The sequence below is a fragment of the Coregonus lavaretus genome (genome assembly GCF_964263955.1).
Source record: "Coregonus lavaretus genome assembly, chromosome: 25".
NCBI classification, from domain to species: domain Eukaryota; kingdom Metazoa; phylum Chordata; class Actinopteri; order Salmoniformes; family Salmonidae; genus Coregonus; species Coregonus lavaretus.
Window position 1 is genome coordinate 23,764,359 of NC_140012.1, and position 24,894 is coordinate 23,789,252.

Sequence of the window (24,894 nt, forward strand, 5' to 3'; positions counted from 1 at the left end):
GTCTTTTAATCATTATGTGTTATTGTTTTTACCATCGAGGACCACTTTGGAAACAAGCGTTTGAATTAATACTTTCAAATTATATCCTCTGGGTCCACATTGTACATTTTGTTGTAATGTCTGTTACCCAAAATAAATTCACTTCAATAGATCAGTGATCTATTTAGGAAATACAAACTGTAAGAGGCAACTTCTGAGTTTTTTTTTTGCAGAGCACGTAGACTTATTTCGTAACCACGCAGTTTTGTTTCTTAGGTAATACTGTAAACGCTTCCGATTGGCTTTCTCCATTTTGTCGGACAACAGCAGAAACCTATTACGACTCTTTCCGTCATTGTTGTTATAATTTGTGGGCATACCTGGCAGTGATTGGCTAGATCAGCCAGCCATTATGGGGGAAAAAGGCGCTAAGAGGGCGGGATACAAACCTTGTGGTCATGAAAAAAAAAGTTTCAGTTTTCAAGGTGTCCATCAATCTCGTTTTACATGTGAATATTTTTCTGCTGTTGAACTTGGAAGCGTTGATAAATCTTGTCAATTTCATATATCTGCTACAGTTTTTAATTGATAGTCAGACCAGGTGATCTTTAAAAACTTTTAGAAAAGTCGATAAAGATGTCTTCAGAGATTCCCGAGATTTTCAAAGCTCTGCTAGAGGACCCCTTCACTGTTCCTATCCTTGATTACAACGGTAAGAAGAAGCGAAATAACCGTCATTTCTTTGTGAAGATTTTCAATAAATTGCGCTGTTACTGAATGATAGCGAATAATGTTTTCCCAGCGATATAGTAAACCACGCGCGAGACTATATGTTCCAACCTTAAAACGTATTTGATACATTTGTTGCAAACATAAACAACGTCCTGTCTGTGAACACTCTTCGACTATAAATACAATATGTTGGAGTGATTTATCACTGCGTGTCCTATATATTGCGTAACCTCAATAAAACCCTGGTGCCATTTTGACAGCGTCTCAGCTTAGTTAGCCTAGGCAATTTGATCACAAGATTGACTTCAGATTTAATCAACATGCCAGCATCATGTGGTGTACACCAGTGAATTGTATAATGCTCAAATGACCTGTCCATATGGAGAGGTAAGCATGTAACTTGTCTAATGTGCAGAATATGGGTAATAGGCTAGCGTACAATACGGCTGGCTGTACAATTGATGGGGGTTGTAGGGAAAAGTAGGATTACAGTTTGTAATTGTTTGAGGGCTCTATTAACCTGTTCTGTTCTGGATGTGGTTGTGTTCTCTCATTTGTGAGATTGGATGTGATTTATGTAAACAGTCCAAGCGGATGTTGGCAACACTTAACCAGATTGTAAAACAAGATTAGAGTAGATATGATTTTTCTCTTAAAATCATGAGATTCATGAGACAATTAAAACATGGACAGTTGCTAAATGCATGTGGTGTCTGGTACTCCTAAAAGTACTGATCACACTCGGGATACAAATTACTCAGGGCATTCACAACACTTGAACCACTGACATCAACACACAATACCCAAATACCACTGGACAGGACCTGGCACCTAAAACCTAATGATGCAACCTGTCCACATAATAGCTGTCTGGCATGCACCTGATAATGAAATACTGGTAGTGTAATAATAAGAACTGTAAACACAGAGCTCACTAATTGCTGGTTATTAGACACATTCACACAAATGTTTGTAAGGCCTTGGGAGACACTGTTAAGTACACAAATATTGGTGCCCTTGGCTGCATAGTGCGATCAAAGCCAAGCGCATCATAGAGGAACCCACACACAATCTTGCCCAATGTTTGAGCTGCTGCCCTGCGGAAGGAGATTAAGGGCCCCACTGTTCAGCAATAATATAAGCAAGGCAAGTTTCATTCCATCTGCCATCAGGCTGCTGAACAGTGGGACATAGGACAGATACAAGGTTGGAAAGTAAGTCAGAGGCTTTGAATAGGTGAAAATGTAAATGTGTGACTTGTGTACTAACTTCCCAGGTTTCCGTACTGCATGTAATATAGTGTGTCATTTGTGTATTTGTATGCTGACGTCACAAAAATAAATTCCATGTAAATGGACAATAAAGTATATTGTATCTCTCACATGAGGGGAGGAGGACAAAGTGCAGAGTCATGCTGGCAGTGCCGGTAATTCCCTGGAGGTCCATCCACTCGTCTTGATGGTGACTGATACACTCTTGGCTCCTTCATACCATATCACCCCTTTGGATGGACTTGTTTATAAGGCCTTCATAGATGCTTCACAAATCATTCAGAAGCAAACATCCAGAGGGTGAAAAAAGGTTATGACACATTTGGCAAAATGCCAGATGTAAGGAGGACCTGATAAAATACCCTTTATACTGTATAGTAGGCCTATCAATAGCTTTTAAATAATTTGTGAAGCATCTATGTAGACCTTGTAAAGGATTTATGAAGGTGTCATGAAGACAGTAGTGGACGGCATCTATATTTTCTCCTCTCTTACTGTGGCGAGGATGCTAGACTAGCTCTGTATATGGACAGAACAGCACACTCTGTACTCTGCAGTAATGCCCCCTAAAAAAAAACGATCTTACTCCTCAGATTACAATACAAGAATGCTGTCCTTGCCTCTGCTTGATCTGTTTGACAACTCGTATATCACTTCTATCCCTATAGCTAAATGTTTTGAGTGAGGGCTTAGTATGATGTGCATTTGGCTGACATGGTGTATATGCATATGAAGGCCCATGTCTGAATATATGTAGGCTGTTTAGTGTCTAGACTGGTCTAGTGTTTATAGTAAATTATCTTGCTTAATGCCAGTGGCACAATAGTCTCGTATGGAGATGCCCTTGTGAGATCTGACTCTATAATGATGTATAAAAGTGTCAAGGCAAAATCTCACTGCGCAGTTTTCATTGGTCTCCGTGTATTTGGGCATACGATAACGGCACGTGTTGCCATGTGAGAATGAACCGAATGAACCAGGCCAACTGGGGACAAAGGGAACAATTATTTATCAGCGTTTAAAGGGCTGAAAATAAATAGAATGGCAAATTATGGCTCACATTTACTATATAGCATAGGCTAGGCAATAAAAGCAAATGTTATTTTCTCAAACATTAGACCTACTGCCTGTAGATTCCAATGATATACAGTGCATTCGGAAATATTCAGACCGCTTGACATTTTCCACATTTTGTTATGTTACAGCCTTATTCTAAAATTGATTCAATTAATTTTTCACTCATCAATCTACACACAATACCCCATAATGACAAAGCGAAAACAGTAAAAAACAGAAATACCTTATTTTCATAAGAATTCAGACCCTTTGCTCGAAATTGAGCTCAGGTGCATCCTGTTTCCATTGACCATGGCCTGAATGCCAAGCGTCATGTCTGGAGGAAACCTGGCACCATCCCTATGGTGAAGCATGGTGGTGTTAGCGTCATGCTGTGGGGATGTTTTTCAGCGTCAGGAACTTGGAGAGGGAAAGATGAACGGAGCAAAGTACAGAGAGAGATCCTTGATGAAAACCTGATCCAGAGCGCTCAGGACCTCAGACTGGGGTGAAAGTTCACCTTCCAACAGAACAACAACCCAAAGCACACAGCCAAGACAATGCAGGAGTGGCTTTGGGACATGTCACTGAATGTCCTTGAGTGGCCCAGCCAGAGCCCAGACTTGAACCCGATCAAACATCTCTGGAGAGACCTGAAAATAGCTGTGCAGCGACGCTCCCCATCCAACCTGACAGAGCTTGAGAGAATCTGCAGAGAAGAATGGGAGAAACTCCCCAAATACAGGTGTGCCAAGCTTGTAGCGTCATGCCCAAGAAGACTCGAGGCTGTAATCGCTGCCAAAGGTGCTTCAACAAAGTTCTGAGTAAAGGGTCTGAATACTTATGTAAATGTGATATTTCCATTTTTTTTTTATACATTTGCTAAAATTTCTCAACCTGCTTTTGCTTTGTCATTATGAGGTATTGTGTGTAGATTGATGAGGGAAAAAAAACAATTTAATCCATTTTAGAATAAGGCTTTAACGCAACAAAATGTGGAAAAGTCAAGGGGTCTGAATACTTTCCGAATGCACTGTATACAGTGCCCTTTAATTATTGGGACATTGAAGCATTATTTTCTTCTCGACTTCGTCTCGGGCCTAACAACACCCGTGCAAGTATATCCTCCAAACACCAGCTTCTCTGGCATTGTCACTTAAGTAAGCTAGCTAGCTAGCTAGTATACACAGACATTTGCGTACATATGTTGCTATGGTTACACAGTACCACAAGCTGTCAGGAGCAGGTGGTCTCTCAAAATAAACCAAAAAGTAAATACTTACATATTAAATGGCTTCCCACATCCCTTGAATTGGTGCTGGCTGCATCCATATGCCGCACATTGTGGCATTGTTGACAAGTTGGCTATTTTAATGTGGGGATATTGTTTTTCACTGATTCACTTCCATTATACTACATCATTGTTGAATACTCGTTTCTGATTGGCTAGAAGGGCATTCTAGAATGGACATTAAAACCAGATAACGGGACACATTTGGAAAAGATATCGGGACAGTTGGAAAGATATCAGGACACCTTTTTGCAAATTTTTTTTTTTTTAGCATCTCTTTACCTAACGTGGTGAGGGATTAACATGAATTTCTCTGGTCCCTATTATTGCAGTCATGACGCAAGTGGCGCTATGCTGTCAAATTCTACCACTTTTCTAGTTTGACCAGCTGTTTTTAGCAACTGATATTTTTGAATTCGGTTGTCATATTGGCCGGTTGGCTAACAACAAACTATTTAGCTAGCTTCTAGCCTAGTGTTTGAAATGCAATGCGATCTCCTCGTAATTAACAGTCACTGTTGACGAGTGTCCTGACGAGAAGGCAAACTTTTCTAGCTATGCCAGGCAAAATCGGGCATCATCAGCTCATTGTTATGGATGTATCCAAATGAATGTCAATAGAAAACAGCTACTTTGCTGTTATTCTTGCTGCAGAGGTCGTGACTGTATTAGCCATAGCTAGCTGGCTAGCTAGCAAGCAAGGGATAAGAACGTTGGCATGGAACATAAAGAATGAATGACTGGGTCGCGCCCATAAATATTGAACTAATTGAAAGAACAACTGGGTAGCGTCTCTAGCAACCAAAAGATAAGAAAGTATGAATTCACTTTAAAAATGAAAATATCAATGAAAAATCAGTATTTCTACCAGTAGATATTTTTATTTTATTTAACCTTTATTTAACCAGGTAAGACAGTTGAGAACAAGTTCTTATTTACAACTGCGACCTGGCCAAGATAAAGCAAAGCAGTGCGATAAAAACAACAACAACACAGAGTTACATATGGAATAAACAAAAACGTACAGTCAATAACACAAAAGAAAATCTATATACAGTGTGTGCAAATGTAGTAAGTTATGGAGGTAAGGCAATAAATAGGCCATAGTGCAAAATAATTACAATTTAGTATTAACACTGGAGTGATAGATGTGCAGAAGATGATGTGCAAATAGAGATACTGGGGTGCAAATTAGCAAAATAAAGAATGTAAATAACAATATGGGGATGAGGTAGTTGGGTGGGCTACTTACAGATGGGCTGTGTACAGGTACAGTGATCGGTAAGCTGCTCTGACAACTGATGCTTAAAGTTAATGAGGGAGATAAGTGTCTCCAGCTTCAGAGATTTTTGTAGTTCATTCCAGTCATTTGCAGCAGAGAACTGGAAGGAATGGCGGCCAAAGGAGGTGTTGGCTTTGGGGATGACCAGTGAGATATACCTACTGGAGCGCATACTACGGGTGGGTGTTGCTATCGTGACCAATGAGCTAAGATAAGGCGGGGATTTGCCTAGCAGTGATTTATAGATGGCCTGGAGCCAGTGGGTTTGGCGACGAATATGTAGTGAGGGCCAGCCAACAAGAGCGTACAGGTCACAATGGTGGGTAGTATATGGGGCTTTGGTGACAAAACGGATGGCACTGTGATAGACTACATCCAATTTGCTGAGTTGAGTGTTGGAAGCTATTTTCTAAATGACATCGCCGAAGTCGATGGATGCAGTCAGTTTTACGAGGGCATGTTTAGCAGCATGAGTGAAGGAGGCTTTGTTGCAAAACAGGAAGCCGATTCTAGATTTAACTTTGGATTGGAGATGCTTAATGTGAGTCTGGAAAGAGAGTTTACGGTCTAACCAGACACCTAGGTATTTGTAGTTGTCCACATATTCTAAGTCAGACCCGCCAAGAGTAGAGTAGTGATTCTAGTCGGGCGGGTGCAAGCAGCGTCCGATTGAAGAGCATGCATTTAGTTTTTATAGCGTTTAAGAGCAGTTGGAGGCAATGGAAGGAGTGTTGTATGGCATTGAAGCTCGATTGGAGGTTTGTTAACACAGTGCCCAATTAAGGGCCAGATGTATACAAAATGGTGTCGTCTGCGTAGAGGTGGATCTGAGAGTCACCAGCAGCAAGAGCGACATCATTGATATACAGTGGGGGAAAAAAGTATTTAGTCAGCCACCAATTGTGCAAGTTCTCCCACTTAAAAAGATGAGAGAGGCCTGTAATTTTCATCATAGGTACACGTCAACTATGACAGACAAAATGATTTAAAAAATTCCAGAAAATCACATTGTAGGATTTTTTATGAATTTATTTGCAAATTATGGTGGAAAATAAGTATTTGGTCAATAACAAAAGTTTCTCAATACTTTGTTATATACCCTTTGTTGGCAATGACACAGGTCAAACGTTTTCTGTAAGTCTTCACAAGGTTTTCACACACTGTTGCTGGTATTTTGGCCCATTCCTCCATGGAGATCTCCTCTAGAGCATTGATGTTTTGGGGCTGTCACTGGGCAACACAGACTTTAAACTCCATCCAAAGATTTTCTATGGGGTTGAGATCTGGAGACTGGCTAGGCCACTCCAGGACCTTGAAATGCTTCTTACGAAGCCACTCCTTCGTTGCCCGGGCGGTGTGTTTGGGATCATTGTCATGCTGAAAGACCCATCCACGTTTCATCTTCAATGCCCTTGCTGATGGAAGGAGGTTTTCACTCAAAATCTCACGATACATGGCCCCATTCATTCTTTCCTTTACACGGATCAGTCGTCCTGGTCCCTTTGCAGAAAAACAGCCCCAAAGCATGATGTGTCCACCCCCATGCTTCACAGTAGGTATGGTGTTCTTTGGATGCAACTCAGCATTCTTTGTCCTCCAAACACGACGAGTTGAGTTTTTACCAAAAAGTTATATTTTGGTTTCATCTGACCATATGACATTCTCCCAATCCTCTCCTGGATCATCCAAATGCACTCTAGCAAACTTCAGACGGGCCTGGACATGTACTGGCTTAAGCAGGGGGACACGTCTGGCACTGCAGGATTTGAGTCCCTGGCGGCGTAGTGTGTTACTGATGGTAGGCTTTGTTACTTTGGTCCCAGCTCTCTGCAGGTCATTCACTAGGTCCCCCCGTGTGGTTCTGGGATTTTTGCTCACCGTTCTTGTGATCATTTTGACCCCACGGGGTGAGATCTTGCGTGGAGCCCCAGATCGAGTGAGATTATCAGTGGTCTTGTATGTCTTCCATTTCCTAATAATTGCTCCCACAGTTGATTTCTTCAAACCAAGCTGCTTACCTATTGCAGATTCAGTCTTCCCAGCCTGGTGCAGGTCTACAATTTTGTTTCTGGTGTCCTTTGACAGCTCTTTGGTCTTGGCCATAGTGGAGTTTGGAGTGTGACTGTTTGAGGTTGTGGACAGGTGTCTTTTATACTGATAACAAGTTCATACAGGTGCCATTAATACAGGTAACGAGTGGAGGACAGAGGAGCCTCTTAAAGAAGAAGTTACAGGTCTGTGAGAGCCAGAAATCTTGCTTGTTTATAGGTGACCAAATACTTATTTTCCACCATAATTTGCAAATAAATTCATTAAAAATCCTACAATGTGATTTTCTGGAATTTTTTTCCTCAATTTGTCTGTCATAGTTGATGTGACACTCTGGCTCCATGGACTTTATTATTGAGCCAGGGTTGTTCATTTTCATTGTTTGGGTGTATTTCTATGTTGGGGATTTCTGGTTGTGCATTTCTATGTTTGGGTTAATTGTTCTTTATTAGTCATATGACTCCCAATCGGAGGTAACGAGTGTCAGCTGTCGGCTCGTTATCTCTGATTGGGAGCCATATTTATACTGTGTGGTTTCACCTGGGTTTTGTGGGTTTTTGTTTCCTTGATCCTGTTTAGTCAGTGTCAGATTTGGACTTCACTTTCGTCATTTTGGTTTGTTGTTTTTATCGTGGTTTCTTTAATTAAATAAAGTCTACGATGTTCGCTCAACACGCTGCGCTTTGGTCTCCTCCTTTCGACGATCGTGACAGAAAAACCCACCATAAAAGGACCAAGCAGCGCGTCCAGGAGCAAAGGGTCTGGACATGGAAGGAACTGTTGGACGGTAAAGGGTCCTGGACTTGGGAGGAGATCCTGGAGGGTATGGATCGCCGTCCATGGAGCGAGACAGGTGGAGAGGCGACGGCGAGAGGAGCAACGGCGTCGGCAGAGCCAACGTCGGAGGGACGAGAGGCAACCCCAAGAAATTTTTTGGGGGGGGCACATGGCTTGGGCGACTGAGCAGCAGGAGGCTGCCACAAGGCAGATGCAGAAGGCTACCAGGTTAAGGGGGCTGACGGAGGCAGAGAAGGGACGGATTCAGGAGGCTACCAGGTTAAGGGGGCTACTGGGTAAAGCAGGGAAGGAAGGTGTAGAGGCTCGGTGAGAGGTACTGGGGTGTGTAACCAGTCCGGTCCGGCCCGTTCCTAATCCCGAGGTACAGCCAGTAGTGTGTGTTCCCCGTACGGTACGGCCTGTTCCGGCCCCTCGCACTAAGTGTACGGTGCGCGTCGCCAGCCCAGCCCGGCCTGTTCCTACTCCACGCACCAGGGATACGGTGCGCTTCGTCAGCCCAGCCCGGCCTGTTCCGGCCACTCGCACCAGGGATACGGTGCGCGTCGCCAGCCCAGCCCGGCCTGTTCCTACTCCACGCACCAGGGATACGGTGCGCTTCGCCAGCCCGGCCCGGCCTGTTCCGGCCTCTCGCACCAGAGATACGGTGCGCGTCGCCAGCCCAGCCCGGCCTGTTGCTGCTCTCCGCACTAGGCCTTATGTGCGTCCCCAGGGCCAAGCAGGCCCTGTTGCTGCTTCCCGCACTAGCCCTGAGACGCGTGTCCTCAGCCCGGTACCTCCAGTTCCGGCACCACGCATCAGGCCTACGGTGCGTCCCCAGGGCCAAGCATGCCCTGTTGCTTCTCCCCGCACTAGCCCTGAGATGCGTGTCCTCAGCCCGGTACCTCCTGTTCCGGCACCACGCACCAGGCCTACGATGCGCCTCAGACGGCCAGAGTCTGCCGTCTGCCCAACGGGGCCTGAACTGTCCGTCTGCCCAACGCCGTCTGAACTGCCCGTCTGCCCAACGGCGCCTGAACTGCCCGTCTGCCCAACGCCGTCTGAACTGTCCGTCTGCCAAGCGCCGCAGGAGCTGCCCGTCGGTACTGAGCCTGCAAAGCCGCCCGTCTGCCATGAGCCTTCAGAGCCGTCCGCCAGACCGGAGCCGCTAGAGCTCTCCGCCAGACAGGAGCAGCCAGAGCCTTCCGCCAGACAGGATCAGCCAGAGCCTTCCGCCAGACAGGAGCAGCCAGAGCCTTCCGCCAGACAGGATCAGCCAGAGCCTTCCGCCAGACAGGATCAGCCAGAGCCTTCCGCCAGACAGGATCAGCCAGAGCCTTCCGCCAGACAGGATCAGCCAGAGCCTTCTGCCAGACAGGATCAGCCAGAGCCTTCTGCCAGACAGGATCAGCCAGAGCCTTCTGCCAGCCAGGATCAGCCAGAGCCTTCTGCCAGCCAGGATCTGCCAGAGCCGTCCAGCCAGGATCCGCCAGAGCCAGCCAGCCAGGATCCGCCATTCAGTCCGGTGCTGCCCCTCAGTCAGGTACTGTCCCTTAGCCCGGTGCTGCTCCTTAGTCCGGTGCTGCCCCTTAGTCCGGTGCTGCCCCTTAGTCCGGTGCTGCCCCTTAGTCCGGTGCTGCCCCTTAGTCCTGTGCCGCCCCTTAATCCAGTGGGGTTTAGTGGGGGGGTGGTCATGTGGAAGGGGCTACGGAAGCGGAAAGTGACTAAGGTGGGGTGGGGACCACGACCTGGACCAGAACCGCCACCATGGACAGACGCCCACCCAGACCCTCCCCTAGACTGTATGCTGGTGCGCCCGGAGTGCGCACCTTTAGGGGGGGGTACTGTGACACTCTGGCTCCATGGACTTTATTATTGAGCCAGGGTTGTTCATTTTCATTGTTTGGGTGTATTTCTATGTTGGGGATTTCTGGTTGTGCATTTCTATGTTTGGGTTAATTGTTCTTTATTAGTCATATGACTCCCAATCGGAGGTAACGAGTGTCAGCTGTCGGCTCGTTATCTCTGATTGGGAGCCATATTTATACTGTGTGGTTTCACCTGGGTTTTGTGGGTTTTTGTTTCCTTGATCCTGTTTAGTCAGTGTCAGATTTGGACTTCACTTTCGTCATTTTGGTTTGTTGTTTTTATCGTGGTTTCTTTAATTAAATAAAGTCTACGATGTTCGCTCAACACGCTGCGCTTTGGTCTCCTCCTTTCGACGATCGTGACAGTTGACGTGTACCTATGATGAAAATTACAGGTCTCACTCATCTTTTTAAGTGGGAGAACTTGCACAATTGGTGGCTGACTAAATACTTTTTTTCCCCACTGTATGTACCATATGTACCATATGGTCAAGCTGCTCCCACAAAAGCTCAATAGGGTTGAGATCCGGTGACTGTGCTGGCCACTCCATTATAGACAGAATACCAGCTGACTGCTTCTTCTCTAAATAGTTATTGCATAGTTTGGAGCTGTGCTTTGGGTCATTGTCCTGTTGTAGGAGGAAATTGGCTCCAATCAAGCGCCGTCCACAGGGTATGGCATGGCGTTGCAAGAATGAATGTTATTTATATGGGGGATACAATCTTCCCAGCTCTGCAGATTTTGCTGTGAAGAGACAGAATCATTAGATCATTTGTTTTGGTTCTGTCCATTTGTAGCTTGTTTTTGGACACAGGTCCAGGAATGGCTAAAGGATTGCAATATTTACCTGGAGCTAACCTTGCAGATAGCATTACTGGGTGATCTGAAAAGTCATAGTCAATCGATCAATAATATAATACTTTTAGCAAAAATGTTTATATTTAATTCACAATCTGTAGAAGCAATGAGAATAGAAAGGTTCAGAACTTTTGTAAAACATCACAGTACGGTTGAAATATATATGGCAAATAGAAATCCTATATGGATGGTGTTAAGAGATAGATGGGAGGTATTGAATGGAGTTGAAGGATGGGACTAATAACAAATAACAACAAATAATAACAAGATAACTAATAATGTAAGCATACTGTGTCCATAATAAGTATATAGTTGGGAGCTTTTGGGAAAGAGCACAGTTAGAAAGATATGGCATATAGAAGCAAACCGGATGGACATCATGAAAATGATCGGAGAGGTTGAGAGTAGAAGAAGTTCAGGAGCAAAAACAAAAAAAACATTTACATTATTGTAAAATTGACTGTGTCCATAAGGTGTAGATAGTAAGTATAGGCTGGAAGTAGAGGCCTGGGCATTGTTGTTCACTAATTTACCCCAAGTAGGGAAAGGATGGCGGGGTTGAAAAGTAATAAAGGGGAGTATATATATAAAAAACATGGGGGATTGGAAGTGATGCAGACAATTACATTGATAGAAGTTACAATCTATCTGCAATATTAAGCTGATCTACCCCCAAATTGTTAAAAAAAAAAATAATAATAATTATTGCATAGTTTGGAGCTGTGCTTTGGGTCATTGTCCTGTTGTAGGAGGAAATTGGCTCCAATCAAGCGCTGTCCACAGGGTATGGCATGGCGTTGCAAAATGGAGTGATAGCCTTCCTTCTTCAAGATCCCTTTTCCCCTGTACAAATTTCCCACTTTACCACCACCAAAGCACCCCCAGAACATCACATTGCCTCCACCATGCTTGACAGATGGCATCAAGCACTCCTCCAGCATCTTTTCATTTGGTCTGCGTCTCACAAATGTTCTTCTTTGTGATCCGAACACCTCAAACTTCGATTCATCTGTCCATAACACTTTTTTCCAATCTTCCTCTGTCCAGTGTCTGTGTTCTTTTGCCCATCTTAATATTTTATTTTTATTGGCCGGTCTGAGATATGGCTTTTTCTTTGCAACTCTGCCTAGAAGGTCAGCATCCTGGAGTCGCCTCTTCACTGTTGACATTGAGACTGGTGTTTTGCAGGTACTATTTAATGAAGCTGCGAGTTGAGGACCTGTGAGGCGTCTGTTTCTCAAACTAGACACTCTGATGTATTTGTCCTCTTGCTCAGTTGTGCACCGGGGCCTCCCACTCCTCTTTCTATTCTGGTTAGAGCCAGTTCTGTGAAGGGAGTAGTACACAGCGTTGTACGAGATCTTCAGTTTCTTGGCAATTTCTCGCATGGAATAGCCTTCATTTCTCAGAACAAGAATAGACTGACGAGTTTCAGAAGAAAGTTATTTGTTTCTGGCCATTTTGAGCCTGTAATCGAACCCACAATTGCTGATGCTCCAGATACTCAACTAGTCTCAAGATGGCCAGTTTTATTGCTTCTTTAATCAGCACAAGTTTTCAGCTGTGCAAACATAATTGCAAAAGGGTTTTCTAATGATCAATTAGTCTTTTAAAATGATAAACTTGGATTAGCAAACACAACGTGCCATTGGAACACAGGACTGATGGTTGCTGGTAATGGACCTCTGTACGCCTATGTAGATATTCCATAAAAAATCAGCCATTTCCAGCTACAATAGCCATTTACAACATTAACAATATCTACAATGTATTTCTGATCCATTTGATGTCATTTTAATGGACAAAAAAAATGATTTTCTTTTCGAAAACAAGGTAATGTCTAAGTGACCCCAAACTTTTGAATGGTAGTGTAGATATGCAGGGTGAGTATTGGTAAAGTGGGACACTTTCTGAAAATGTGTTTTCCGGAACACCTTACAGAATCATCCCAATGTCTTACTCACTAACTGTAAGTCGCTCTGGATAAGAGCGTCTGCTAAATGACGTAAATGTAATGTAAATGTTAACCCCCAACATGATACCATTCTAAATAGCTTAAGAACTCTACTAGAAAAAAAAAAAAATATATTAAACACAGGATGGATGACTCTTCATCAAACACAAATTGTGCTGAGACCACATTTTATAAGTTGATACTGGCAAATTGGGAGACCTTGATTGGCTAAGTGGGACACTTAATTATTTATTGTAAAGAAGGATAAATTAGAGCGTATAGGAGTAATTTCGATATTTTAATGATAAACTTCAATTATTCATACAAATTAAATGAAAATTATTTTTGTGGAACATTAAGAATGATCATTTATTATTATTATCATCATACTTGATTATAATTATATGATGTAGCCTATATGTAATTGTATAGCCTATAAATATATATTTTTTAACTTCATCTAGGCCTATCAGCTCAACATTCTCAACACTACACTAATGGACATGTTGTAGAATGAAACCAGAAAGACCTTAACTCTCAACAATTTCAATGACTGTTTTATTGTCACCAGAGTCAAATACTGTAAAATGAAAGTTTTTTTAATCATCATATACCTGTATGTTTATGAATATAGCTAGCTAGGATGTTTAATGCTGGTGAGGTAATATCTTTTTAAGTAAAATGCAGCTATGCTAGCTTTTTCTAGCAGATTTGAGGAAAATGAAGTTGAACATTTGATCCTATTTAGAAAATTGATTTCTGTTAAGAAAACATGTATTAATTAATCCCCCAAAATATTTGTTCTGCATTAAAATGGCCTAGAGGAGTGTCCCAGTTGGACAGTAATAGGGTGACCCAGTTTGACAGTAGGCAATTGGCATACTGGGACACTGTCAAAATGTCACTATTTAAAAAAAGGTGAGAGTAGTGAAAAAAACAACATTTACAGTAATTTTGTTTTACAACTACACCCCATTACAAAATATGTTGTAATGAGACACTGAATATCCTTTCAACGTTTTTATAACCTTAACATTATTTACCTCAGGACCATGTAATTTTACTTACCATTATGGCTGGATCTAGAGACGTGTCATTACACGGGATGCCACGCCCACAATGATGACGTCATACCATTGAACCCTTAAAAAAAAAAATATAATCACATACTCCCTCACTTTTTTTATTTAACCTTTATTTAACCAGGTAAGCCAGTTGAGAACAAGTTCTCATTTACAACTGCGACCTGGCGAAGTTTAAAGCGAAGCAGTGCGATTTTAAAAACAACAACACAGAGTTACATATGGGGTAAAACAAAACATAAAGTCAAAAAATACAACAGAAAATATATATACAGTGTGTGCAAATGTAGCAAGTTATGGAGGTAAGGCAATAAATAGGCTATAGTGCAAAATAATTACAATTAGTATTAACACTGGAATGATAGATGTGCAAGAGATTATGTGCAAATAGAGATACTGGGGTGCAAATGAGCAAAATAAATAACAATATAGGGATGAGGTAGTTGGGTGGGCTAATTTCAGATGGGCTGTGTACAGGTACTCACCAACACACAGGCATTGATGGTTGGTTATGTTATTGTACATATTTAAAGATATCCATTACAAAGCTTAAGTGTCCCACTTTGCCAGGTGTCCCACTTACATATAGGTAGGGATAAAGTGACTAGGCAACGGAATAGATAATAAACAGTAACAGCAGCGTATATGATGAGTCAAAAAGGGTCAATGCAGATATTCCGGGTAGCTATTGGTTAACTATTTAACTAACTATTTAGCAGTCTTATAGTTTGGGGTTAGAAGCTGTTCGGGGTTCTGTTGGCTCCAGATTTGGTGCATCGGTACCGCTTGCATTGTGGTAGCAGAGAGAATTCTATGACTTGGGTGGCTGGAGTCTTTGACAATTTTTAGGGCCTTCCTCTGACACCGCCTGCGGAGTTCCCAGTTGTTTTGAACGCGGCATTACGACTTCCCAGTTTCCACGAGCATATGAAGCCAGCAAAAGTCTAACAGTATGGAGATATCATTGGGGCTGCTCCCCCTCCCACCAAATGTTCCTCTAATTTATGCAGGGTTACAACGATATATAATTTGGTCAACCAATGGGGTGTTACGCCTTGCCTACGTCGCTCAAAGAATGGACTGTTTTATACTTTCTATTCGAGAGGTGCGATTTCTCTTGACTAAGAAAACGTTTTTTGTTGCTTTATTTGGAGAATCGGTCAAACTCTGAAGAGGTAAACTAATGTCGAGTCGTATGCTGTAACATTGTAAACATTTAGTCTAATCTTAGTTTCACTATCTCTGAAGGGATAGGAGATTATGTTACAGTAGTCTAGGCTTTATTGTTGAAGTAGCATATCTTTAAATTAAGTTGTTGCGTAATTACCGGCAGAAATGTCTGTAGAGCCGATCGCCACCACGATGGAAAACTTCAAGGGGTCACCGGGTGCGTTTCCCGTGGTATTGAAGAAAATAATGGAAATGCCCCCACCGAATTTACTCGAGGGCGACGATGGTAAGTCTAGATGCTTCTGTGTGGGGGTTACACGCACTGTTAGTTCTAGGCAACAAACTGTGAAGCGGCCGAATTGTGCCGGGTAAAGCCGAATGCGAATACATTTTATGCAATGTAGTAGCCTAAAATTGATAGGCCTACACAAAATCACATCCTGTCTGTTTGTTTCTATAGTGTTATGATCAACCAAGCATTCAGATATCCCTTCATCTGAATTTAAACAAAAATTGGGTAGCTGCACTTCAGTCCTTTGGTTCTCAGACAGCACATACACAGTTGACAGTTGACAGTAAATTCCTCTCTCCCCCCTCCCCCACTCCCTTCTACTCTCCACCTCATCACCACACTAACTAGGCAGGTATCCATTGACCCAGCTGTATTCGAAAAAAGCAATGTCGCAAAATGCGACGTGTAATGGAAACGGCAGGTATAGGATACATTTTCTAAAGATATACATATTTTTTTCGTTCGACAGGGGTGGATCTTTCTTCTGTCGAACTTTCTTTATTGCGACAAATGACGATGGAAACAGTATTTTTCGAATAAATTATGATTGACGAATCATTTTCAAGGTACGTGATGTCACGGTGTAACTATAAAGTTCCACTCTACAATAAATTATAAATGCCTAAGTCTTGCAAAATCAATATTTTTCAACTATACAACATTTTCTTTGAAGGACAACGATTGTCCGTCCTATCATTCAAGAATGCCTGAATTGCTTCGCCTTGCTTTCCTGGTTGGCTGTCAAGTTTCACCATCCAATTATTTCAGATCTATAGGAGTGTGGCATAGACGGTGGCGATAGGTTGGCAAATATTAGTCAGTAATTGCATTCTATCCATGCTGACTTTCGCGGGCTACCTGAGACATGAAACAGATAGGTGGGAGGGCATACATGCTGTCGCCAATGTATTTGCCTAAATGGGTAATGGAAACACTTCAACCACTACATTTTTATTTGACGCTGTAGGTTTTTGCGAAAACGTCCAGTCTTTTTCATCCACACGAGTTACATGGAAACGCACCCTAGCAGGCAATTTTCGCATATATTTTCTATGCGAACTTTATAAATGTCACAAAAAATCAATGGACAAGTTAATTGAAACATACCTACTTCGAATTCTGAGTTGGATGACCATTCAAAACGATTTTCCCAGTCGTAGCTCGTTTCTTTCCTAGTTCCCAGTTGTCTTGAAAGCATTGAAGTAGGCTATTTAAGAGTTCCCAGTATTGAACACTGCATAAATTAGTAGGCTAGGTCACGTATTCGTCTGACTAGTGTCAAGGTCCGCTTTCCACCAAATAGTGATGTAGGCCTTATATTTCAACATATCTCTTCCATTGGTTGAAATATGGTTCTTGCATGATCAGAGTTGTGGGTTTGGTTCTCACATGGACCACTTAGATGAAATATGTCCTGAGTGTAAATGGCTCAGGATAAAACCATTTACTGAATGACCATGTCAAATAAACCCTTTTCCAATGCCCGTCTTATCTCTTTTACTTTTAGACTTTTAGATTTGTTTATTGTTGTGAATTGTTAGATACTACTGCACTGTTGGAGCTAGGAACACAAGCATTTCGCTACACCCGCAATAACATCTGCTAAATATGTGTATGTGACCAATAACATTTGATTTGACTTGTTTTATCCTGCCTGCCATAACCCATTACATTAAGTAAGGCTCTTCTGTTTTGCTGCCACAGACAATGACAAGGATAAGCTGTTTACGGGGGACAATGTGGACCTTGAAAGAGGGAGCGGGATGGGTCCGTCGGCCGCCCTGACCCCAGCCATCTGGGACAAGACCATCCCGTACGACGGGGAGACCTTCCACCTGGAGTACATGGACCTGGAGGAGTTCCTCATGGAGAACGGCATCCCCACCTCATCCTCGTCCCTGGACGATGCTCTCAACATGGAAATTGCAGAGAAGAAGACAGAGAAGCCAACCAGCACCACGACAGCCCCCATCTCCCTGCTGCCCGTCCTGGAACTAGACCAGTGTGAGGAGGAGGTGGTCACCATCACCCTCAACAGTGCTGATATCACAGCCAACACCGGTAGGATACACCTGTGAAATCATTAGAGCCTTATGTCTTAATGGTCTGTTAGTGTTATTACATAGATACTTACCCTAGTAGTTACATGGTATAATGCGTAAATAATACAAAGCGTGACTCAAATGCATTTAAGATCAAAGTAAATCAAATAATTTTTTCTTGGTTCTGCCATAGACAGTCAGACATGTCTGAGCACCAAGGGCGCACATGTACAGGGAAACTTACTGGTTTGTTTGAATGTCATTCAAGGCTGTATGCACCATTGTGTGTGCTTCTGTAAATGGTGGTAAAAATAGATCCTAGCTATGCTGAGTGGTCAAGACAACAGAGGTGTTTACTAGAGCTGACCAACAGACGTGGGCTGTGCTCCATGAGGTCATCTTTATCAAATGTAGAAGCCTGGATTTAAGGAGGGTAGAGCCAAATGTATGGTTCTGGAACAGGAATTAAATTACTTGCAGTCTCACAGAAGAGAATATTCCATTTACATTGGGAGCATTTATTTACCCTTAAAACTGATTGTAGCTTTTGCCCATCTACCTGTAAGGTTCTGAAAAAATTGTAATAACTCAAAAGGACGACTAGAAAAAGCTCAAGCCAATTTCATCCCATTGGGTCATATAGCTGCAAAGACAGGATATGACGATACAAGCACATATATTTATAACCTACTAGGCGGGGTAAACTCCATACACACATCTAGACAGCCAGTACATCTCTGTTGCTAGGCAGGAACTAAATTGGTTCCTCTTACTGGTGTAGTCATGGCCCTGCCTGATGCTAGAACCTTCGTGGAAGTGTATGTGTGTGTGACATAGGACTGTAGTAGGAGGGTCGTTGTGGTGGGCCCCTCTGGCCCCCCTTCCAGTGGTTTCTTCTCGTTTCATCTGTTGACTTGACCCTAGTTCCGCAGCTGGCCTGCCTTATCAGAGATTAACTGTTGCCCTTCGCCACGCACAGTAATTTTCAATACACATTCCTTATTCACCCTTCATTGACATAGAACATAAACAGTTATCATACATGTAACGTAATCCATATGTTCTTATACAGTGACAGGAATAAGTATATTTCAAGTTAGAACCCAACAAACCCAAACGGGATACTTGAACCCTTAACCTAATGCTTGGTCACCTGTATCTCCCCCACAGAGGTGGTGACAGACAAGGACAGGCTGACCCCTGAAACCATCGACCCAGAGGAGATTGAGGTGAACGTGAACTTTGACCCAGACCCTACAGACCTGGTCCTGTCCAGCGTTCCTGGAGGAGAGCTGTTCAACCCACGCAAACACAAGTTCTCAGAGGAGGAACTCAAACCACAGCCCATGATCAAGAAGGCCAAGAAGGTGTATGTACCTGAGGATTCTAAGGTAAGTCAGAGACATGGAGGTCGGAAAGCATGATAAGGGTGTGGTAGGTAGGTGGGTGTGTGGGTAGGTAGGTGGGTGTGTGTGTGGGTAGGTGGGTGTGTGGGTGGGTAGGTAGGTAGGTGGGTGGGTAGGTAGGTGGGTGGGTAGGTAGGTGGGTGTGTGGGTAGGTGGGTGTGTGGGTAGGTGGGTGGGTGGGTGGGTAGGTAGGTGGGTGTGTGTGTGGGTAGGTGGGTGTGTGGGTGGGTAGGTAGGTAGGTGGGTGGGTAGGTAGGTGGGTGGGTAGGTAGGTGGGTGTGTGGGTAGGTGGGTGGGTGGGTGGGTAGGTAGGTGGGTGTGTGGGTAGGTGGGTGGGTGGGTGTATGTTTATTCTAATTCCAAGAAGAGAAATTGTATGTTTAAAAAAATGTTATTTAATTGTGGATTACAGTACCACCAGATAGTTCATAGAGCAGTGGTCACCAACCGCGACTGGTCGATCTTCAAGGCATTCCTAGTCGATCACCAAACATTTCTGTAGAAAAGCCAAAGATAAAGGCTTGCTCCATTAAAAAAATTTTCGCTGTTGGGAGATCTGTAGCTAAATCGAGTGTCACCGTGCCTACAGCTTCCAGCAAAGTTTGATACTAGCCTACATGAGACTTGACCAGAGAGAGACAGTCAAAGAATACATAAAAGAGCTGCTGTTTTTATGAGCGAGTTCATGTTTAAGTTTTTATTCAGCACTGTCAACACTGTTTTTATTCAACACTATAAAACACGCTTCTTCGTACTACCATTCGCTCCAGCTGCTATGAATCAGTAGCCAAGTGAATCGATATCCCTGCGTTTTTAGTATTATTAGCAGCTCGTCGTGTCTATTTTAATATTGAGAAATATTTCACTTTCTCTGGTCATAGGAACAATGTGAATTTGTGCATGAGGCAGATGCTGATGCGGTGCGACTCGAGTTTCGCCATCAGGTGGAAGACTGTGTCCCCTCTCTCTGGTCAGTCTCACTGGAAGAAAGGAAGGGAGAGAGGGACCGTGAGAGGCGGACCCTCTGCTGCTCTCTCCCTCCCTCCGCTGAGACTAATGCCGTGTTTAAAACAACTGGAAACTCAGAACTTGGACATTTCTGACTTCAGTGCGTTCAAGACAACTGGGAACTCTGACAAAAACTAGATCCGACTGGGAAAAATATTTTTGAACGGTCATCCAACTCTGAATTCCAAGTCTGGCATCTTTCTAGCACTCCGACCTGAAGATCACTGACTTCATGATTTAACCTTTTTTTATTTTTTTGTTCCCAGTTGTCTTGAAAGCACCATGACCATCAGATGCAGGTACAAATTATTTCAATTTAAGTGCTACACAAACTGATCTATTTTATTATCAAAGCTCAAGTGTTGAAATATACTGAACAGAAATATAAACGCAACATGCAACAATTAACGATTTTACTGAGTTACAGTTCATATAAGGAAATCAGTCAATTGAAATAAATTCATTAGACCCTAATCTATGGATTTCACATGACTGGGCAGGGGCGCAGCCATGGATGGCCCAGCCAATCAGAATGAGTTTTTCCCCACAAAAGGGCTTTATTATAGACAGAAATACTCCTCCGTTTCATCAGCTGTCCGGGTGGGTGGTCTCACACGAAGAAGCCGGATGTGGAGGTCCTGGGCTGGTATGGTTATACGTGGTCTGCAGTTGTGAGGCCGGTTGGACGTACTGCCAAATTCTCTAAAATGACATTGGAGGCACCTTATGGTAGAGAAACTAACATTCTATTATCTGGCAACAGCTCTGGTGGACATTCCTGCAGTCAGCATGACAATTGCACGCACCCTCAAAACTTGAGACATCTGTGGCATTGTGTTGTGTGACAAAACTGCACATTTTATAGTGGCCTTTTATTGTCCCCAGCACAAGGTGCACCTGTGTAACGATCATGCTGTTTAATCAGCTTCTTGATATGCCACACCTGTCAGGTGGATGGATTATCTTGGCAAAGGAGAAATGCTCACTAACAGGGATGTAAACAAATGTGTGCACAAAAGTGGCGAGAAATAAGCTTTTTGTGCGTATGGAAAATTTCTGTGAAATAAGCTTTTTGTGCGTATGGAAAATTTCTGTGAGCTTTTAATTTCAGCTCATGAAACATTGGACTAACACTTTACAAGTTGTGTTTATATTTTTGTTCAGTATATAATATGGTCTGATAAGAACAATATTGTCAGGCCAGGCAAATAGCCAATATGCTGTGATAATAATGTACCTCATTCCCTACAGAACGGTTTTTATTAGGTTAATGTTACATTTGTTTAAGTCATGTTAAAAAAGAATAATAATCTGAGCAGTAGATCTCTGCTTGCTTTTTGACTGTGAAAGTGATCCTGACTCAAAGGTTGGTGACCACTGTCAGAGCATTCAGTCATTCAGAAGGGCTCTTTAAATGAATTATCACCAGTGAGGGAAAACTAGGTTTTGCTTTTTAACGAGGCTTTCAATAACTGAGCAGCGACATTGAATTGAAAGCATGCTCTCATCAAGGTCGCTTTCAAAAACCACCTTGTTCTCTCTCTGCTCTTTCTCTTTCCCCCTCTCTCTCCTCACAAGGATGAGAAGTACTGGCAGAGGAGGACGAAGAACAACGTGGCGGCTAAGCGTTCCCGGGACGCGCGGCGACTCAAGGAGAACCAAATCACGGTGCGGGCAGCGTTCCTGGAGCGTGAGAACACGGCGCTACGACAGGAAGTGGGCGAGCTACGGAAGGACTTTGCCCGCAGCAAGAATGTTGTGGCCCGCTACGCAGCCAAATTCGGAGAGCTGTAAGACACAGACAAACACAGACAACCGCTGGCTGGCCGTTGCACACAGATTGCATCAGCTAGTCACTTCATTTTGGTCAGGTCACAAAGTAGCAACATCCTTTGTTTGTGGTCATAAATCAATTGTGAATATCCACTGTTGCGCTACTCACATTAGCTGCATACCAAACAATGAGAGACAGTGATATGCAGTGAATTTGAGCTCCTCAGTGAGACAGATGAAGAAAATCAAACAATGACATCACGTTGAATACACTACAAAATGTTCAAATACAAAATAACCAGTGAGACATGACCTTATGTGTTTCGATCCTTTATAACACAATACCTCCTATATAACACAAGTTTGATGGGTAGAATTGATTAATAATGTGATAATGAAATGTTAACCTCCCCTCATCACCTTATGTTAACTCCCCCGCTTCCTTTCCTGGTAAATAATCTACTTTTTCTCTTCTCTTTCAAGTGCGTTGCTGGAAGACCAGTAGACTATTGATATATTTGTGGCGTGGGCGAAACAAATGAATCAATTACAATGGATAGATGGATCAGAAGATGGAGTCTGGAAGAGAGTGAATGATGTTGCCATGTAGATACTGTGGAATTGTATGACTGACCCCTGCTTATTGTTTTTATTGGACTTTTAATTGTAATTTTATTATGGGGTAGATCAGCTTTAACATTGCAGATAGATTGTAGCTTCCATCAATGTTATTGTCTGCATCCCCTAATTGGAGTAAACTAATGGACAACAACACTTGGGCTTCTACTTCCAGCTTAAACATACTATATCCATTTTTCGGACAGTGTATTTTACAATAGTTATCTTATGTTTGTTTTTAATCTCATCCTTCAGCGACCCTCAACCCCTCCCATCTCTGAACACTATCCAGTTTTGATTTCTATTTGCCATATTGCAAATAGAAATACACTAAATGCATGTAAAAAGTAGCAGAGCTTTATTTTCTAGACCTTTTCCTTATTTTCAAATAACTCCATACAAAAACATAAACCTGTTGACTTATCTATGATATTCCTGTGCAATTTACGAGTGTTCTGCAATTATGTGTTCTCAACCAAATGTAAACCTCCAACCTCTCTCCTGTTTACTACTCTGGAAAGTAGTTTCTCCAACTTCTCTGGGACCTTGATCTTATATGGACAGTTACCACACTCAATGTAAAAAGGTGACAGATTTTGTGTTCTGTCTGAAATGAGTACAATACATTGTAGTTACCTCATGAAACCAGAAAACAGGTTACATCAGAACTATGGTGAGGTTTCTGTTACAGTTTTTTAAATTACTTTTGATAAATGTTGCCGTTTAAATTCCTTGTCAAAATCAGGACGTTTCTTAACTCGTCATTGTGGTTTGAACTGGGCCTCTGTTTCAACAAGGACCTTCAAGTGTCTTCAGCTGACTCAGTGCAGTGCCCAGTCTGTCTGTTCACAGGGCAATGCCATGTGTTCACTATTACCATATCAGACACTGAAATTCAAGCCTCCTTTCAGGGTTTGTCTCGTGAGTTTTGCCCTTTGGTCCATCATGTTTCCTTGTTATCACTTTCCTAATTCCTGCTGATGTAATAAGAGGAAAATAAGTGATTGCAGTGCTTCTAGCTCGTTTTGGAATTTATCTGAAGAATTACCTTTGGAAAGTAGTTTGGATTTGTTTTACTTGAAAAAATATATTTGAAAGTTTTGCGATTGGTTTTGTGCGTTGAGATGAGAACCTCATTCAAATTGACAACTTCATTTATTGGTTGTTTGCTAAATCTGGAGACAACCCTTTGTGTGGTAGTGATGTAATTCTTCCAGTCCTTTGACTTCTCTAGGGTCAGTTTCCAACTCAAGTCATTGTTATCCTGGCTTACATAACCAGTCTTATTTCTTATATGGATTCCTTTGACCTTAATAATATACTATAACTCAATAATAGATCAGTGCTCAAAGTTTATATCTGCGCAAAGTGATGTAACATGTTGAAAAGTAGATGATCGAGAACAGACAAATTAAGATTTTGATTCGGGAAAACTGGTAGACGATGTACTTTTTATGGAATATAAAGTGTATATCTTGATTTAATAAACCAGTGAACAATTTCAGTAAGGGTAAAACACTGACTTGATTGGGTGCCTCCTAAACACTAGCACACTTCCTTAATTTATTTTGTACATTTTCTTAAGCTACAACCAAGAACATTAAGAAAATGTTAACATCTGTTAAAGGTACAATTCTAAAATTGATTAAATTGTTTTTTCCACCCTCAACAATCTACATGCAATACCCCATAATGACAAATCAAAAACAGGTTTTTAGACATTTTTGCTAATTTATAAAAATAAAAAACTGGAATATCACATCTACATAAGTATTCAGACCCTTTACTCAGTACTTTGTTGAAGCACCTTTGGCAGCGATTACAGCATTGAGTCTTCTTGGGTATGACGCTACAAGCTTGGCACACCTGTATTTGGTGAGTTTCTCACATTCTCTGCAGATCCTCTCAAGCTCTGTCAGGTTGGATGGGGAGCGTTGCTGCACAGCTGTTTTCAGGTCTCTCCAGAGATGTTAGATCGGGTTCAAGTCCGGTCTCTGGCTGGGCCACTCAAGGACATTCATTGTCCCGAAGCCACTCCTGCATTGTCTTGGCTGTGTGCTTAGGGTCGTTGCCCTGTTGGAAGGCGAATCGTCGCCCCAGGCAGAGGTCCTGAGCGCTCTGGAGCAGGTTTTCATCAAGGATCTCTCTGTACTTTGCTCCGTTCATCTTTCCCTCGATCCTGACTAGTCTCCCAGTCCCTGCCACTGAAAAACATCCCACAGCATGATGCTGCCACCACCATGCTTCACCGTAGGGATGGTGGCAGGTTTCCTCCAGACGTGAAGCTTGGCATTCAGGCCAAAGAGTTCAATCTTGTTTCTCATGGTCTGAGAGTCTTTAGGTACCTTTTGGCAAACTCCAAGTGGGCTGTCATGTGACTTTTACTGA

General features: G+C 42.6%; 1 protein-coding gene across 4 annotated transcripts; it reads left to right on the plus strand.

Annotated features, from left to right (window-relative positions):
* Window positions 1–454: 454 nt before the first annotated feature.
* Window positions 455–22,936, plus strand: LOC311101066 (thyrotroph embryonic factor-like). 4 transcript variants are annotated; one of them, XM_084142109.1, is made up of 6 exons: window positions 15,045–15,372; window positions 15,531–15,653; window positions 17,364–17,720; window positions 18,872–19,092; window positions 21,694–21,905; window positions 22,372–22,936. In XM_084142109.1, exons 2-6 carry the CDS (start codon window positions 15,533–15,535, stop codon window positions 22,391–22,393), a joined length of 933 nt encoding a protein of 310 aa, XP_083998235.1. In that variant the 5' UTR covers window positions 15,045–15,372; window positions 15,531–15,532; the 3' UTR covers window positions 22,394–22,936. The 4 variants fall into 4 exon arrangements, with proteins under 4 accessions (XP_083998236.1, XP_083998235.1, XP_083998234.1 ...); XM_084142110.1 differs by lacking the exons at window positions 15,045–15,372; window positions 15,531–15,653 and adding an exon at window positions 455–691; XM_084142108.1 differs by having other exon boundaries at window positions 15,045–15,653.
* Window positions 22,937–24,894: the final 1,958 nt, after the last annotated feature.

Coding starts and splice junctions, on each gene's coding strand:
- LOC311101066 (XM_084142108.1), top strand. CDS start 15,533: ATGTCTGTAGAGCCGATCGCCACCACGATGGAAAACTTCAAGGGGTCA. Junction 15,654..17,363: donor TTTACTCGAGGGCGACGATG/GTAAGTCTAGAT, acceptor TTGCTGCCACAG/ACAATGACAAGGATAAGCTG. Junction 17,721..18,871: donor TGATATCACAGCCAACACCG/GTAGGATACACC, acceptor TCTCCCCCACAG/AGGTGGTGACAGACAAGGAC.